Source organism: Pithys albifrons, chromosome 2, assembly GCF_047495875.1.
Source record: "Pithys albifrons albifrons isolate INPA30051 chromosome 2, PitAlb_v1, whole genome shotgun sequence".
In the NCBI taxonomy this organism is placed as follows: domain Eukaryota; kingdom Metazoa; phylum Chordata; class Aves; order Passeriformes; family Thamnophilidae; genus Pithys; species Pithys albifrons.
In genome coordinates, this window is record NC_092459.1 from 34,490,134 (window position 1) to 34,509,418 (window position 19,285).

At 42.0% G+C, this 19,285-nt stretch overlaps 1 protein-coding gene across 5 annotated transcripts in view; it reads right to left on the reverse strand.

The window, feature by feature from the left end:
• SYNCRIP (synaptotagmin binding cytoplasmic RNA interacting protein) overlaps positions 1-17,793 on the reverse strand; it is a 24,855-nt gene extending 7,062 nt beyond the window's left edge. For 4 of the 5 annotated variants that reach the window (XM_071548714.1, XM_071548712.1, XM_071548711.1 and 1 more), the window contains exons 1-10: positions 17,533-17,617; positions 16,076-16,235; positions 15,088-15,206; positions 14,800-14,907; positions 12,927-13,040; positions 12,670-12,846; positions 7,765-7,900; positions 6,729-6,934; positions 1,698-1,847; positions 206-327 (exon numbers count right to left, since the gene is read on the reverse strand). In XM_071548714.1, the coding sequence (XP_071404815.1) occupies positions 206-327; positions 1,698-1,847; positions 6,729-6,934; positions 7,765-7,900; positions 12,670-12,846; positions 12,927-13,040; positions 14,800-14,907; positions 15,088-15,206; positions 16,076-16,223 (1,280 nt within the window). In that variant the 5' untranslated portion in view covers positions 16,224-16,235; positions 17,533-17,617. Of the gene's footprint in view, positions 1-205; positions 328-1,697; positions 1,848-6,728; positions 6,935-7,764; positions 7,901-12,669; positions 12,847-12,926; positions 13,041-14,799; positions 14,908-15,087; positions 15,207-16,075; positions 16,236-17,532 lie in introns of all 5 variants that reach the window. The other variant, XM_071548715.1, reaches the window with a different exon arrangement.
• Positions 17,794-19,285: the final 1,492 nt, after the last annotated feature.

A 19,285-nucleotide genomic window follows, 5' to 3' on the forward strand; every position in this document is an offset into this window, starting at 1 on the left:
AGAGCGAGGCAGTACCTGAATTCTCTCCAACACCACTACTAGATCTTAAGTACAATGCAAACAAAAATGAATCCAACATTTTCAGAGAAGCCAGAAAACCTGTATACACTATAGTATACCTACTAAAAACCCCAGATGCTCTAATTTGGTAGGAGTTATATGTCTTTCAGAAGTAATACACATAAGTGCATGCATTTACACTTACATCTGATTTTTAGCCGCTTGTCTCTGAGCTTTCCGTTCTTTTCTTTTTTGATCTGGTGGCTTAGCAAAAACAATTTCAATGTTTTCTCCCTCTAAATCCTTGCCATTCATTTCTTCCATTGCCTGAAGGAATTAACCAGACTTTAAATATACTTCCAAGCATATTCGAAGCTATTAATTTTATTCTATCTTTTAGAGTATGCATTTTTAAATTTGTTACCCAGAGCTAAAATAACAATATAAAGCTAAAAAAAAAATTAAACAATCAGACAGCATAGTATAATGGGTTCCAGAGTTATGCATTTCCTCTTAACTTGGCTCTCAGTTTAGAAATCTTCCACAGAAAACTGTAAATACACTTTAAGCTTTGCAAGCTGTTTCAATTAAGTGATATGACTGTCCTCTGAAAGTAAAGATTTTGTAATAAACAAAGAGTACTAGAGCTAAAGATCAGTATATGCTTCTATTCCTTTATTTTACCTGCAATAAATAACCTACTTTTTCAACCATAAGCCAAACATTAGAATTTTATGTCATTCCAACAAGTGGGGAAAAAAAAACCCACACAAAACACCCCCCCCCAAAGAAAAAACAACTGAACAAAAAACCCAAACCCAAACCTCACCAAATCCTCCCCAAATCCACATAAAAAACCCATCACCCACCACCCAACCTCCCTGCCCTTTCCTTCCCCACCCCACCAAAAATGCCAAACAGCAAACCACCAAATCCTCCCCTACCCTTCCCCACCATGTACAATTCCCATGGGTCACAGTAATTGCTAGAAGTTAATTTCAAGCAGAGAAATCCTAAAGATTCTACCATTGTTAGGGGCTCTACATAGCTAAGCCTTGATAGGATACATATCTTATGAAGAGACTTTCCATCATCTTCCTAAGCATCTGCTTTAAGGCATATGAACATGTAAGAAAAACTGCATTCCCTTTTATCCTGCATCCTGCCACAGAACATAAAAAATAGGTAACACTACAGGCAGGAGGGGAATTACACTTTCCCTTCCTAGCAACAGATTACATCAAAATCAGGTTAGCAGAATCCAGGAATGATAACTACTCATTTGTCCAACATCTCTCAAGGAAAAAAAAAAAAAAAAAAAAGGTGTTTCCTGGAAAAAATGAATTAAAAAATATTACCTAGGATTTTATCACCTGGCCTAGAGAAACTGCTTTAGATTCTACCAATGATTTGGTGAGAAGAATCATTCAACTTCTGACACTTCGGTTTCAAATATAACGCACGATTATATTAGAAACTCATCAGCAGAATTACTTAGGATAGTTGCATCTAAGATCCACTTTTCAAGCTATTACCTGCATCATCCTAGGAGACACCTCAAGAGGACACAGTTATCAGTGACAATCTAACTCCATTTCTCCAGACAAAGCTTTTCCTCAAGAAGCACACAGCTTCTAAATGCTGTATTTATTTGTTACTTACAACACACACACAGCTACAGTCATCTCTTCACTCACCTTCACAGCACCATCCCGTTCATCAAAATGAATGAAAGCATAGTCTTTAAGCTTCTTCACTCGCTCCAGCTTTCCAAATTGACTGAAGGCCTTTTCTAGTATCTCCTCTGTTACTGTATTGGCAAGATTGCGCACAAACAAAACTTTTACCTAAGGGGAGGAAAAAAAGGTACTTAGAAGTATGATCTAATTTCAAAACACAAAATTAAGCTTTGTAAGTTACTGCTACTGGTAGTATTGAAAACATAGTTACATTTTCTGTACAGCATTTTATAGACATGAATATATACATTTATAGTCATACAGTATGAGTTAGGTCCAAAATTCCCTGACAGAAATACTGAATCTGTTATCAAACACGATTACACAAGTGTTAGTATCCTGAAAGTTAATCCAATTTGTGTAAATGTTTAAAGGGATCCTAGCACCAGTAATCTTCAACTCAGAACATTTTCAAACTTGAAAGAACGTAACCAAGATTGGTTACACACAAAACATTTAATTTATCAAAACATTTAACTGTTTAGACAGATTTTTGCAGAACAATCATCACTGCAGTATCTAAGTCAGAGGTGTCAGGCCTGCAGCTTTCAAGCTCCTTAACTTGCGGTTCCTATGCTACAGCTACAGCAAATACCTTGTGTCAGGTCTGTGCCCGCCTGAGGGGCACTCAGTGACCTGAAGCCACTACTAAAAGAGAGAATGTAGACAGAGGGTACCACGGTTGACACTGCCCATTCACCCTGGGATCAAACTGTGCCCTTCCCTTGAGGAACAGTCACCTCCAAATAACTCTGGAAGTCCATTCCCTCCCCCAGCCTGCTAGAGCACTCAGTACTGCTCATAAGCTACACAAAGTGCTATGCAGCTTCTAAAATCAGAAAGGCAGGTAATCTTTCAGCTACTGATATATGCCCTGTTAATGGCCTGACAGTGACTAATCATCAATATAGAGTTTCAGCAACCACCAGCTGCATATGATAAAAGGAAATACAGAGCAATCTGACAAAGGCTTAAACTAAACCCTTATTTAACAGAGCAGACAATGCACACTGGAACCCAGGAATCACCTATTTGTGTGACCCGTTAATATTGAAGGACTCACTCATCCTTGTGTCCATGCAGTAATTGACTGGACATTACCATGTTTACATGATGTCATCTGTGAGTTCTCATAATTTACAAGCCTCTTCAACTTGTGAAGAGTTCCTTCCAGGTGCTGCCACCATGCTCTGACAGTCACTTAGTTCACCTACTGCCAAGGAATGTTCACACTCTCACCTTCCTACAATGCAGCGGCCAATCAGCTGCAAAGACCTGCAACTTCTGCCCATATTCCATTGGCTCCTACTGGTTTGATGACAAACAATACTGTAACACGGCAGCACTGACTTTTTGCTCCTAATTCTGAAAGTCAACACAGTAACACAAGGTGAAAAAGGACCAAAGAATGTATGCCTCAATCTTTGAAGAAGACCTGTACTCTACTACCACCCCATACAGGAACTCAATAAACCCAGACACCCTTTTTATAAGAATTAAGTTCTAAAATCAAGACAGCCTTCCATAAATCAGTCTCACTCACTAGGTTGAACTAGGATGGGATGCAGAGTTTGGAAGAAATATAACCCAGTGTATCAACTCTGGTCTTTGGCAATCAATTTATTCTTGTTGATTCTCAGGAGGTGGTCGAGTTACAGCCACCTCTGCACAGAAAGCTACTTCCTATTATGTACTAAGCTTCTTCCACATGTCCTAATGGTAAGATCAACCTTTATTTATTGTAACCCATATGTAGTAACCATTTTTAGTAAAATACCCTAATTGCTCCTTTAACCTTATTCCATTGAAATTAATCACAGTAAGTTTTGTGATATAATCAATGGTTTTAAAACCCAGTAACTTTTAACAAATGTTCCTTATCCTTCTTGTTTAGCCAAGAATGAAAACTAGAATCTTGTGAGGAACCCTAACTACCTTTCACTAATAAATCCATAATGACTGATATAATATCAGACAATCAAAAACTTCACAGATAAATCACTTCTTACTTAAAAGATGCACTAACACCATGTTTTTAAAAGAAACAAAAAAACAACTAATTTAAATTTTCTCTATGTAGACAAATCCATCAATCTCTAACAGTTGAAATTTTTTAATACCTTTGGTCATATTACTGATTAGAAGTATAGCTGAACAAGTCAAATATGGTATCAAAGCTCTAAGGCATCTTAAAGCACAGTTGAGAGAAGATGAACAAACCCATTTTTACTGCTAGCTAAAGGAGGGAAGGAAGACACACACACCAAAAAAGAAGTCCCCTTCATTCAGCCTCACAGATACCAATAATCCATATATTCATCTAACAAGCAACACGACCAGCACCAGCATTTTGTTGTAATGGCAGAACTCACATTTAAAACTGCTTCAGATTAGACTACCCCCAAAACTTCTGAGATCTGCTCCTTTGCCTCCTCTTACCTAACAGCATAAACACTTCAGGCCACATTCTCCAAGGGTTACTAGTCCTGCCTCCTGTCCTGTAATCTGCCAGGCAGCCACAAGCCTAAGACTTTATTTAGCTGCTTAACCTGCCACTCCGGAATGTCCTCTGTAGCCTCAGCCATGCTACAGAAATCAAGTAAAACATTAATAAATTTATCTAGACTACAGGGATAAGAGGCAACAAAATGACACTTAGGAGAGATTATGGTATCAACACAGCCACTAAAGTTGGAAAAAAGTTCACTTTGGACCAGAAGCCAATACCTTGACCAATTATACTCTGATCTGTCAGTACAAGTACTAATCTCCTACAGCACCTAAGTCTAACTTCAGAATCCAGCTCCATCCCTCATCATGCTCAAGCTCCTTCATAGTTAAGGTAACATTTTAGATAAATTTTAAATATACATCTATACAGTACTCTCTACAACATTTTATCAAAAGTCTGGGGGACAAAGGAAAAAAAACTCAAGCAAACATTTCAGAAATTTAAGTTAGTAATGTTCACATATTGATGAAATTACATGCTGCTTCTGTGAAATTCAGAATGCTGTTCAAAGGTTCATCTGTCTTGCTCAGAGTTTGCTCTTATGGACTCGCAGTCTTGACAAGAAAACTGTTGACCAGATGATTATTCTTATAAAAAGCCCCTACTTTTTTCAAGTCACAGTTGCCTTCAGAGCCTTCTACCACACCGATGTGCAAGATGACATGGGTCAATAGCTTTCCCTTTGCTCCAGACTAGCAGTAGTCATAAGCAATGACAGCCAACTTGCAGCTCACATCCCACTGACTGCAGCAGCAGCTCCTCAGGAGAAAGGCACTAATAAACAAGAGAAAGTAAACCTAACACTTAGAGAAGTGCCAGATGTGGTCAGTTCCTCCAAATGTACGGCAGGTGGACAAGAAAGCCTGAGAGTAGAGACTTTCCTTGTCACAAGAATAAACTCAGGGACAGAGGCACTGAGGAAGGTCAGACACCAATGCTCATCTCAGCTTCTGCCTTCAGATACAAGTCAAATGCTCTCTACTTTTTCGGTATTCTCATTCATACAGTCTCCCTTTTCCATACATCTTCAACCCAAGCACCATGCCCTATCTTCACCATAAGACACTGGAAGAAGTATAAACGTTGATTTTCTCTACACTTTCCATATTTCTTCCCTTCATTTCCATGTTTCTTCCCTCTTCATGTCCCATTTCAAATACAAAACAATTCAAGACACTAATACATTCAAAAACTGTGAAGTAAATGGGGCAAACCAGAATCAAGCTTTAATATCTTTAGCCTTTCACTCCCTCATCTGCAAACTTATTTAGAAAATATGTTCCCTATCACTTCCTGCTCATCTATTCAGTTATGTCAGCAGAAGTTTCTGCTCATTTATTTAAACAGTTTGGTGGATTAGGTCTCTTCTCTTTTGAGCCAAGAAACTCAACATATAAGCTGCCTTATTTAGAAGTGCCACTTTCTACAAATTTTACCTGCAAGACTCTTCCCCTGCTGCTGATAGTCTATGACGCTGGGCAAGAAAAATAAAGTCTGCAGACAGGATAGTCCAAAAGCTTCTGTAATATCTGTATTACAAAAGCAGCTTTTTTCCTAAAATGAGCCCCCTCCCCAACCCTTTTCCCTTATGGCTCACCAAAGAGGAGATCCCAGCCAAGCTATCTTACTAGGTCCATCAAAGTAGGACTCCAGCAAGTGACGTGTCTCAGATGAGAGTAAAAGCACAGACGAAAAGCAAGCAAAGAGAAAGAGATAAGGATATGGGCTAGCTAGGAGTTTCCATTAAACAACTCAGCTACACAACACAACTGAAAAAGACAGGGTTGGGCAATATCTGATGGGAAAAAAAAATTCAGGTAATTTGTTTCTGACAAAATATCACACATATATAAAACAACTGCTACAACTAACTTCAAAATGTTAACAGTCCAGACTTCAGTTTCACCTAAATATTCAAAATCCAAAATATTGCTAGTCTAAGCATTTTGAGGAATTAACTCCTTCAAATTAACTACAGAGTTCCAAAAACAGATTTAATTGCCTAACTTCTGAGAAATAACTACTAATGGCAACATTGCAAATGCATCTGTGCACATTTGAACACTGACATGTTCTAACACTGAAGTGATACAGATCCAGGTTTAAAAAGAGTTAGGTCTTGTTCTGTGATCATATCTAGATTTCTGTCCCTCCATTTACTAAACTACCAAACCACTTTAACCCTTGGGAGTCACCACCATCACTTCCAGCTAAGAAATTTAATACATCACCCTGCGTGTGTCATTTTGGCAACAATTACGTTCACTATTCAGCCTTGGGAGCACAAAATAGTATAAGGCCATAAAGAGTTTTTAATTTCACGTAATTTCTAAAGTATATTCTTATTTTTATCATCTCACTAACACCTCTGTCAAGAAGGCTGAAAGATGTTATTTGATCTTAGACTAATGTCAGGAAGTATCTCATCTGGAACACAGCACTTCAAACCTACTATGGTCCCCTTACAGCTTTATTACCTTTGCCATGACTTCAGGATCTGGATCTTCTATAGGGTCAGCCCATTCCACTGTAACAACATTTCCCCAGACTTTCACTTTGCCGCTCATTAACCTACGTCTGGCCTGAGCAGCAGTTTTGTGATCTTCATATTCAAGGAAACAGAAACCCCGGTTCTTTTTCTTGTCATCAGGCTGGTGATACAATATGACATCTGTAAGACCCTCTGAAATTAAACAAAATATTTGTTATGCCTTTAACAAATGAATTTACATTATAAAGTGGGCATTATCTTTCTGGCAATTGTGCATCTGACAAGTGGTTCCAGAAAAGCAGGAACACACTAAACTTTTCAAAGAGAGTTATTAGACTTAGGTTCTATTTTTATCAAGTGAAGAAAGCTCAGTAGCCATGGAAGAATATCGTTCCTCTAACTGAGTGGAGAAGAGTGGCAGCCAAAAGTTGGGCTTTGTCAATTCTCCTCTTAAACCCCTAAGTCACACCATTTAACAGCGTGTTTTTTCCATGCATGTCTAAACAAGAGACAAAATTTGCAAGGATTTATACCTAAAAAGTCAACTGCCCTAAGGAACCTGAAGTATATAATTCAGTAACAGAGAAAGTTATCAAACATTACCTTTGCCAGTTCATCTGCCATTATCAAAAAGAGATCCTTACCAAATCAGTAAAACAAGGACTAGTTACACTTTTCAACTCACGACAGTTTTGCCTTGAGAAGTTTTAAAACATCCATTAGGCATTGAAATTATTAAACTTTGAATTCAAATTTCTTTGAATGTTTTTTTAAACATTATACACTTACATTTTAGGTAAAACTTGCAGGCACACATTTGGTGTAATCACAAATATTTCAGCCCTCAGCACAGTTTAACAAAAAGGAAAAAAACCCCACACTTAAAAGGCAAGACAAATGCTGAGCAGTCTTGGGTTTGGATTCACCATCATTCAACTGTAAGCCAAAAGATGCTGAAGACAACTCCTCACTGATCACAACTGACATCATTCCATCTCTACAAAACATAGTTACTGACTTACCTGTTACTTTGCTGAATTCTTCAACAATTTGCTCCTTGGTTTTACTTTTAGGAATGGAGCCAACAAAAAGCCTATTATTGGCAACAGAGATGCACACACCAATGTGTTTTCCAGAACGAATTTCGTGGTTGTTGTACTGCAAGAAAAAATAAGTGGACAATCATCAGTTACAGATAATTTTTGTTCCACTTCAACAGCAGCATACCAAATATTTAACTTTTGAAAACTCAACATTGTGCAATACATTAAATTTCTGCAGCTTAACACATTCTTACAATGCATATTCAACTATTCTGAAGTATATCCATGTTTTCTAAGATTTTGCCATAATTTCAGCCAACAGTTTTTCTTCTCTTCTTGTTCAAGTCTCTTAATATTGTTTCTTTAGGGACTTTTTCATGCAGAACCATGAAAGGTAAATCTTATGTCTAAGTCATGAGTGCAGAAAAAAAAGGCAAGTTCCTCTCTGGACTTCATCTATGAATTCTTGGTTTATGTGTAAAACAAGGCGTGTTACAATTACAGACGGATTCCCTTCTAAAGTTCCATATTAAGACAGGAAAGAGAGCTGTGATCAGGCCTTGTCCAAAAAATGTGCCAGAGCAACTGGCAAATACTCTTCAGAGCATACAGATTACACATGTCAGGATGCACAAAGCAAGAACAACCCTTTACTGACTTGAAATACTACAACTTCTGTTCAAATACTTCTCCTGTAACAGATTTAGAAGATACCCTGAACAAGTCAGCAGTTTTAAGGAATAAAAAAAAAGTATTCCTGTAAACATCTGTTGACAAAAAGTGCCTTTCACTGAGGATGCAGACATAGACATGCATCATCCAAGTAAGTAGCAGAAAGGTCAACTGGTGGTACATCAACCCCCTTCCACCTGGAAGCTCTGACTTGGACAGTTCTTTAGCTAACAAAATGTATTTTGTGGTCAACATCATATTGACAAGCAGCAGGACAGTATTTTAAAATTTGATCTAGCTATTTATTCTATGAGTCATTTTGTATTTGGTGGTCAATCTCCCTGCATAAGCAAGTGATCCTGCACCTCCCACATGCTTTTTGTGCAATAAAAGTTGGGTGAAGCAGTTTATTTATATTTGTCTTGTGCAAACAATATCTACATTACTGAAAATTTTCTAAACTAGACAACTGCACAAAAACTGAGCTAAAAGGAGAATTGTCCATGTGAGAGGGTCTGGAGTGACATCTTCACAATTATGTCTCAAAACACAGGACACAGCAAAATCCTTCTAACTTTTATCTGTTGCCCATGTGGCAAAGGAACAGCTGATTTTAAAGCAGGAAAAATAGCTGCATAGGAAGTCTGTATATGTATTACCACTGCTAATAAACAGACTTGTACATGTTAATGAAGAGACAGATTACAGTAACTTACAAAAAATCCTTTGAAAAAACAGACAGTTATTAGTCTGTGAAACTAATCCTTCATTAATTGAAGTGTACATTGGGAAACATTTCTTTACGTTAGAAAACTTTTTTTACTGAGAGGGTGTTCAAACACCAGAACAGGCTTCATAGCCAGGTGGTCAATGTCCCAAAGCTGTCAGTTGGTGTTTTAGGAGAGGCATTTGAACAATGCCTGCGATGATGATCATGATAGAAACACTTTTGGTCAGCCATGGGGTGGTCAAGCAGTTGGACTAGATGATCCCTGCAGGTCCCTTCCACATGAAATATTCTATTCTATATGGATAATAGAAGACACTATTCAGTAGTTTCTGCTGAAGTCTAAAACCAAAGTTTGGCTACACATAGCAAAAAGTCTCTCTCAAACAACTCGTGCCAACAAAGTAAAAGTAATATATCCTACCATGCTGCAATTTCACTGACAGTAGTTTCTAGTAGTTTTTTTCATGCATTTACTACTACTTTACTTTGCATGTTTCTCTTAACACAAAGGAAATAGTCTCCAACTAGGTGCTCTTGAATATCAATTGGTGATTTTTAGGTAAACAGTTTGCATACTATCCACAAACTTAGATTAAACAGCCCCAGGATCATGATCTGGGTAAAGTGCCAGAACAGTCAGGCCACCAAATTAGCTATGTCAGCACACTGCCTCCCCCTCTTGTCACTGCTCAACCAATGTCCGAAGTCAGTAACAGATATTGTTACCCTCTGGACAATATGGCAGTTTTTACTTCTCTAAGAACGTACAAACACATCAAAGTGTGTATAAGGTCTGTCTTCTTACTTTATCCATTTAAACTTACACCACCAATTCTATTTTCAGGAGCAAAAGACAAGCTGCACTGCTATGCATAAGTGGCAGACTATTTAAATGGCACATTTGCATAACTCACCTGTAGCCCCACTTTGATCAGGCTTACACCTGCTTAGTCAAAAATACACTGAATGCTACTCTAGTTTGCAGTGTGTTTTCCTACAAGCTTCACCTCAACAAAGCAATCTTGTACATCTCTACTGTAACCTCATTCACGAAGAAATCTTTTGAAAAACTTCTATCTAATGACTTCTTATGAAATAGGAGGGAGAATTGAATGTGTGTGCAAAAGAACACAACTGGAGCTGTGATTCTTAAACAGTATAAAGCAAATATGTTAAACAGGGAAAAAAAATTACTGAGATTCAAAACACCCCAAGATCCCCCCCTACTCTGATGGTGACTGCTTGTGTGAACATTTAAAGTGCCATTTCTACTTAATCACTAAGGGTTAACCACACTGAATTAAGTAATGGACATAAAAAGAGGAGAATTCCCTACATGGTGTTCACAACAGTTCTGACTGTGCTTGAGACAAAAATGGAGTCATATTGAGATATTGAGAAGATTTACAGGTATGAACAGAAATTACCTTTTAGATGGGTTAAAAATGCATAAAGAAAATCAAAGCTTCAACCTATTAAACTTCAAGATTTCTTCTGGTTAATGAATACAGTAAGTAAACATTATGTGTATCCAAAAATTTAAGTTCTGTTTTACATTAAGTTGTCATAAAGACTGTGGATGATACATACAACAGCCACACCAATATGAAGTGCATGTGAAATATGTTACACCAGCTCCAAGAGCCTGAAGACAAGTCAGTTTATTCTCCACTGCAGTTTGGGTATTGACAAAAACATAGCAGTCTCTTATTACTCAAAAGCCTACAGGCAATGCAGAGATTTTTAGTCTCATTTTTTCTATATTTCACAGAGCCTTGAAAAAAAAATGCCTCTGGGAAGAAGATGGAAAATAACAGAACCCTTATCCCAGAGTCCAGAAGGCTGGGAAGTAAGTTGTACATACACTGGAAGATTACAGAGAGTATCAAAAAGAACATCTGTTAAAATAGTAAGATTATGAAATGACTAGAACCAAGGGTTCAGCATTTCTAAGCAGCCTTTCAGCAGTCTCTCCCAATTGCATGTGTAACTGACACAAGTGAGGGACCCACAATGTCCAGCTGAGCTCAACAGCCACAATGTGCTAATACTCCTGCAAATCACTTCTAGACAACTTAGGAAACTTATACTACACCAAACCAGCCAGTCAACTATTCCTGAAACCATCAAAAAAACCCAACTAATTTCACAGGATCTGATTTAAAACCAACCCTGCTTTCAAAGAGTTTAGCATAAAGGCTGAAAGACTGGCCCATCAATTGCAACACTTGCCAGCTATTACCTTCAGCGGCTATTTAACTGAAAAACAGAACACAACACCCTTTCTACCTGCATATCAAAGATTAAACATAAAGGGAGGGATACCAAGTACCTCCTTCCCTTGTATAATTTAGTGGAAAACTGAACCTAGAATCTGATGTTACTTTTAGGGAAACATGACTTGAACGACGTGCGGTCTTTTAAGCAAAATTCAGCTATGTGAAGAAAAGTTCTGTTTTGTTCATTTACTAAGTGACTCTGAGAGCTTACATGGTTATTACCAGTGTATCTGACTGTAACAACTAACTGTTCTTATTTTAAAAGCTTAACAGTATATACCAGATTATTTTTGTACTTGCACTTTTGTAGACATGTATATACTTTCTTAAAACATACTCCCATTTTCAGCTTGATCTGTCTCCACCAACTGACATATTAATACATCACTAGGTACCTCAGTTTAAGATATACCTAATTACAAAATAATGTATGTTAACCTTACTATAGCAACAGAGTATGAGAGTACACTTCAGAATGACCACGGTTAGCACTCTTGAGAGTCGTATCACACACTGATCTTGGCCCTATCAATGTGGGTAAATAGCTCAAATAATTCCAATGTAACATAACCAGGAAAATAAAGCCGCACTGTGAGGATCAGAGTAGCGTTTCTCCTCATCCTCTTTTTCAGTGATGGGTACTTCATGCATAAAACCTGAAAAACTTACTAGGAGTATCCTACATCAAACTATTTCATACCTCTGTGTAAAACAGAGGAAATGCTTTCTAACTTGGCAGGATTTATGAGTTTTTCCAGTCGGTTGCAGCAAACAAAACAGACCTTCAACGCTCTAGACACTTTTTCCCATCTGATGGATCTTATGAAATTCAGTGACTTTACAGCACTTTTCCAGCACGGGCCCCCTGCTGGTGCTCAAGCACATCAGGAGTCACAGGCACCCTGACCAGCTGGGCCCCTGTACCACAGCAACCCCAACACCACTGCCCTCCAAAACTCACTCAGAAGTCACTACTGCTAATACAACTCTGGTTAATAATAAAGGCTCATCTAACAAGACAAAACAGCAGATGCATTCAGCAAAAATGTATATGCAACGTGAAAATACATTTAAGGGCACTTAGCAGACATTTATTAAGTGACCTAATAATGACAGTTTCACCTTAGGCATTAGGAACAAGACAACTGGTTCTAAGCCAGTGTTCTTAAGAAAAAAAAAGAAAAAAATCCCAAGGAAACTTACCAGTTTAACAGCTTCCTGAGCTGCCTCTTTAGTACAGAAAGTGACAAAAGCATATCCTCTATTTAGACCAGTTAGTGGATCCATCATTAGGCGGAGATCCCATATAGGCCCAGCTTTCTCAAATAATGGAACAAGTTCATCTTCAAACAAGTCTCTTGGAATCTTGCCCACAAATATCTACAACAGACATACAGACCACTGTTTATAAAACAGTATTTCCAATGGGTAAAAGTACATCTGCATAAACATCTTCTTACCTCTGTCCCAACAGAAGGTTGTTGTCCTGAATATATAGACTCTGGAGGAGGCCCACCATACTTTCTCTGTCCAGTAGTCACATCAAGAGTGTAGCCGGTTCTCTCCAACAGCGCCTTCAAGGAAGAAACTTAAAACTTTAAAATTGAATACAAACTGAGCAAGTTCAGCTGCATTTAATTCACAGACATGCTTATAATTCCTTTTAAACTGTACTGCTTTGATGCTCCTACAGGCAAACAGATCTACTGCTAGTTCTTCAACATGAAACTTGCAAAACAATTAACAGAACTATTAGGTAAAGAAACACTGCTAGAAAATTAGGGATTCACATACAATTTTCCCAATTCCTTCAATTTTATACAAAAATCGTAAAACACAAACAAACAAAAAAACCCAACCCCTCCACACACAAAAAAGCCACCCCCCAAAAAAAGTAATACAATAGGGAGCTTCCCTTTAATTAGGAAGATCTTAGTCTGAGCCACTTCTTGTTTTGGCATGTCCAATCCTGCACACATTTATGCACAAGAGTTCCTTCACTTAATGAGATTACTCGTAAGTGTGAAGTTAAAGAACACATGTTTAAGTGCTTACTCCCCTGGAACACAGTACAGACACTGCTTCAGGTACACAACCACTGATGTGGTAGTACCACTTCCTTTCTCCTATCCTAACCCCTCTAAATTCCTTGTGGACAAGTACAGCATCCCAGGACAACTAACCCTCACTAGAATCACTACATACAGCTACAGATATACTAGCATTTAAAATGTTAGATGAAATCCAGCATGCAAACCTATGAGAAACTCCTGTGAAAACAAGGCTCTCTTAATAATTTTGTACAAAGACAAATCAACTCTACACACAAAGAAACTGCATATTAAATTAGCCCAATTATAGTCAAGAGTTAGCAATTTCACAACTGCAAAACTGCAGTTATTTTAAATGCTATAGCCATCAGCAGTAAAAGCTATGCTATTTCAAGTTATTAACAAAGTCCTCATGATATTCCTGTTTTATGTGATAGTGGCAAAAACTGCACCAATTTTTCTGAATTTACAATTAATGGCACCCCAGCCTCAAAGCCAGGAGAAAAAAGGATTTTCTAATTTTACAAAGTACATAGTTATTTGTAATATAACATGCTCACTTTACATATTACACATGAAATGTTAGAAGAAAGATTGTCTGGGGGTTTTATAACATCACCTAATCATGCTTACATGGTTTTTCTTCCCTTAACCTTTGGTATAGTTGCTAATAACAGAATTTTAAACTAAATTATTACATGATTAATTCTTGAGACAGGAGCCTCTTGCTAGCAGCAGACATGGTCCAAGAAATAATTTATCCCTTATTAAGACAGTTTGGAGTAGCATTTAGGAGCACAGTGATTACGTGATAAGAAGTGGGCTAAATCCTAAATCCATTACAATCTGTTTTTTCAGACAAGTGGTATATCCTCCCTGTTGGGAAGTTGCCTTATATCTGAACTGAAAGGGAGATAGAAAACAACCAACACATAAAAACCCAAGCAGCAGTAGCTGAATTTATGCATTCTGAACTAGAATAACCATGCTGACAGGTTTCCACAAACTTTTAATTGAGAAACAGTGCAACTGTCTCAACAACAAAAGACTGAAATCTTTTCTCTTTTATATACATTCAGTTCCAGGCATAAATAATGTATTAAATTTCCACTTGAAGAGGAAAAACGCAAGACAAAAATACAAGTGACAGTTTTCAATAATGACACATAATCTATAATAGCCTTTTTAAGAAAGTGCAGTTACAAAACAATTGAGGTATCCGTCACAACAGCTTTGGAAATAAAAAACAGGTAGAACTCCTAACTTACTTTTAGCTACATACCTTAATTTTTGCCTCATCTGGTCCTTTGCTAGAATCTGCCACCTTGGTCCCCTGTTTTTCCCTCTGCCTGTATGTCTTCATAACTCCACATAAAAAGGCACTTTTGTTCTGCAAAAGACACAATCTTCAGTTCTGAAAACGTGACAAGCTTGAATCTCATTTTACCTTGAACTAGTAAAGTGTCCATTTCACTCAAGCATGGATCACTGAAGAGATTTAGACAAATCTCTTGCCAGTAAACCAGTAGTTTATCCCTTAACAATTATATTTTAAATTGCTTAACATTACCTGAACATGTGAGAGATCACTGTCTTTAAACTGTTGAAGCACTGCCAGTGCACCTTCTTCATTGAATTCCTTTAAAGCTTCGATAGCTCTTTCATCTAGATCACTATGTGCAACTAGCCCTAGAAAAAGAAAAAAATTACTAAGTATATTTAGGCAGTAACCTTTGTAAAACCACATTTAACACATCTAACACGTTTCAGTGATCTCTAAAGCAATCACTGATTAAAGTAAGTTACTATACCCAACAAACCACTTGGTTCTCCTGAAGTTGAACATTTAAGTGTATTTAACCTTTTATTCATTAAAAACATAAAAGTTAAGATTCAGAGTAAAAGTTACTGCATTTATGTATTCATTTGGGTTTTGTGAAACCCAAATGTTTGATAGGCCAAGTTTAATTTCAATATCCTGAAGATGAATTTAGAAGAATCTATCAAAGCCTATCAAAGACTGACTTAGCCTGTCTAATAATGACACTTTGGAAAGTTTTGAGAAGATTATAAAGTCAAATAAACTGCGGCACTAAAAATTACCACCATGATCCAAAAATCAAGCTTAAAAAATGTTACCTATTGCCACACCTGAGAAAACCGACACAATAACCTTTCCATCCATGAGCCCAAACAGCCTGTCATGAAGTATTGTTTAGATAAGAAGATGCATACTAAGGCTGTAGTTGCTTACAGTTACCTACAACTACTGTACCACATCACCTACTCCTCCTAAAAATCATCTGTTGCCTATTCCAGCCGTTGCTCTGGGCATCTGCACACTGCTTCCCACCCCGATCCCAAGTAGCCTGGCTCAAGACTTTCCTCTGAAAAATACTACAACAAATTATAAAGCACTGAAAGTAAAACATCCACAGATTTTGGCAAAACTGCAGTTCCCATCCTTTTGGAAACCACAAAAAGTTGCTATTTTGGCCCAAAGACAGCAGAATCCAATAAAATGTTGTACGTGTGCTTTTGTAAGTCTTACATCTTACCTGCAACGTAAATTTCATCTAGTTTTTCAGCAACTTTCTGTGGTAAACCAGCATCAAGCAATGTCTGGAAATGCTCAGAATGGGTAACTGCAGCAGAAGTGTCCATGGGCTCTTCAGTACCATTCCCATTAACATGCTCAGTAGCCATGTTTCCAGATATCTGTTCAAATGCAATAAGCATCAAAATTAAGCTAAATATATCTTTAGGCAGAACAATTCAAGGGACAATACATGCAACAGACTGCCCTCTTCTTTGAAAATAACAAAAAAACCCACCAAAAAATCGTAGATCACTCCCCTGATGCTTTTTTCAGTTTTGCAAGACGCATGAAATTCCTCAAAAGAAGCACTAACACAAAGGAAAGCCCTAACACCACTGTCTAGCGGGGGTGGGGTAGCTTTCACTGCAGGTTTTACACAACCCAGCCAGACACTCTGACTCACCTCCCTCTCTCTGTGTCTCTAACACACTCCCTAAGAGGCTCTGAACAAGTTAGAAACGGAGCAAAAAGCCAACAGCGGGGGTGGAAGGACAGGCAAACCTGCCACATGCACCGCGATACCGTCACTGACACCCGCTGCCGCCTCCACCTCCCGCTGCAAACTCGCTGGCCCTCGGCACACGCCGCCTCTCCAGGCCCCGGGCGCGGCCGGGATCCCTTCCCGCCTCCACTCTGGTGCCGGCCGGGCAACCGAGAGGAACAAAGCGCTCTTCCCAGCCCGCACCCACCCACGGCGGCGGCGGCCATGAGCCCGATGGAAACACGTGCTCCGCGCGTTCAGATGTCCTACAACTTCCTCCAGTGACCGACTTCCCCCCCTCCCCGCCAAACTCCCGCGGGAGGAGCGGCTCCCCCCCGCCCCGAGCCCCGGCCATTCCCCACCTCTCACCCTATTCCCCCCGGAGAGCGGGTTGCAACACCCCGGGCCCGATTTCACCACCCGGCCGGGAGCTCGCGGTGCCTACCGGCCCCGCCGCCGCCCCCCGGCCGCGCTCCTGCCCGGAACAATGCAGGGCCCCGTTTCCCGGCCAGGAAACGCCGCTGCCCGTCGCCCACCGCCTCCCGACGTGACCGGAGCCACAACGAACCCGGGCGGCCCCGCTCCCCGCGCACACGCCGGGCCCCGAGGCCGCGGCTCCCCCCGGCCCCTCACGGGCAATGAATGGAGCGGCGGGGCCAGCGGGACAATGAGGCGGCAACCACGCGCTCGGCGCCGGCCCGGCCGGGCTCGGGTGGTGCCCCCGGCTGCCGCCTCCTCGCCGGGGCCGCGCACCGGCCCGCCCGACCGACCGACAGCGGTGGCCACGATGGCAGCACCCGCAGCTCCTCCGCCCATCGCGCAGCGCCGCGGCCCCACAGCGCGGCAGGGCCCCGGCGTGCTCCTCCCGCCCCGCGCCGCCTCAGCCCGCTCTGCCACCCGGCCCGCTCCCACCCCGCTCGCTCCTCCGCGCTGACCTGTGTGTGTCCGCGGGGCTGAACCGCCGTGTGCGAAGCGTCTCTCGGGGCGCGGGTCGCGGCTCGGCGTGCTGAGGCGCTGCCCCCGTTCCGCGCTCCCGCGGCGGTGTGTCCGGGCAGTGCTGCTGCTGGAACTGGCGTAAAATGGCGGCCGCTCGAGCGCTCACGCCGCTGCTGCTGCTGCTGCTGGCACCAGCCCCGGCCCCTTCCACTCCGGGGGGGGCGGGCGGAGGGCGGGCGGGAGCGGCGCGGGGGGAGAGCGAGCGCAGGCAGCAGGAGGAGGCGCCGCCGCGCGCGCTGGCGCAGCCCCAAACCCCGGGGTCTCCCAGGCAGCTCCGCAAGGGTTGCGCCGCCGAGCCCCGCCCGCCCGCGCGCGCGCGCGCGCCCGCCCCTCCGTGCCCTCCCCCGCGCGCGCTCGCGCTCCCCGCGTCCCGCTCTCCCAGTAGCGGCGGCGGCGGGACGAGCCCCGCGCGCACAGGGCGCGCTCCCCGCCGCGTGCACCTGCGCGGGCGCGGCGCCGGCAGAGCGGCCGCGGGCGGAGCGGGATTGGGCGAGCGGCCGTTCCCACGGCGCGCAGGTGGCACAAAGCGGGAGCGGGGCAGGGCGGGGAGCCCCTGGAGGCGGGGGGGGAGTCCCGGCCCGCGAGGGGGGGGGACGGACGGACGGAAGAGACAAAGCCACGCAGACAAAGGGAGGGGAGGGAGAGCCACGCTTTGTGTGGCTGCCGGCCAGCGCGGCGCCGGCTGCGCTCGACGTCCCCGCACCAGGGTCGGGAGGAGCCTCCCCCCTGCCCAAGGGGCACCCCGCGCTCAGCAGCAGCCCCGGGGCGGGCTGCCCGCCACGCCACAGCCGCCGGGCAGAGGGAGTTTTTCCAGAGGGAACTGGAGTTTCCTTGAGTCGGCGCGCGGAGCGGCGGCGCCGGACGGGGCTGCGGGCGGGGGTCGGCGCTGGCACCAGGATGGGCCGGGGCCGCCACGCCCCCGGGATCCCCCCAGCACGCCCCGGCCAGAGGGGCCGCTCCCCGCAGCCACCCTTGCCGGTCCCTGCGCTGGCGATTTAACTTTCTCCTGCCGGCCACAGTGGAACGTGGGTCTGCCCGCATGGCGCTGTCAGCACTGGGGAGCCTTGCTGCACACTTCAGAATTCCAGCTCTGAGCACGTCGCGCTTGCACGCTCCACACGAGGAACTTGGAAGCGCCAACCTGCTGAGCTGTGCCAGAAACCTGTGTGTCCAGATAAAGACAGCAAAAGGGAGGCAGGAAGGCACACACAGTATTAGTCACTTCCCCCAAGGCAGCTCAGCCACAGGCTGATCAGCGGCTGCTGCCCATGAGCCCGACCGAGCACCTCCAGTGCTCTAAAAACTTGGGGAGCAGTGGAGCAAGCAGAGACAATTACAGGGTTACTTCACTGTCAACAAATGGTCACATGCTGGTGTATAAGCATGCAAAACATAAAACTGGTGTTTGGTGATATAAGAAAAAATATCAAGTATTCGATGTCATAAGACTTCATTAAAAGCTGGACCACTCCACAGATTTATCCAAAATAGCAACAAATAGAAGGCAGTTATACACGAGCAAATTTTTCAGCTAATTTTGAGTTTGAAAAAGACAGATTAAAGATAACTTTTACTCAAACTTCGTGCAACTTTTAAGAAACCAAGACGTTCTGAAAGGAAAACTAAAAAGCTAATTTTTTTAGTGCAAATCTGTGTGGTATTTTTAATTGTACTGTTTATAAAAATATAAAT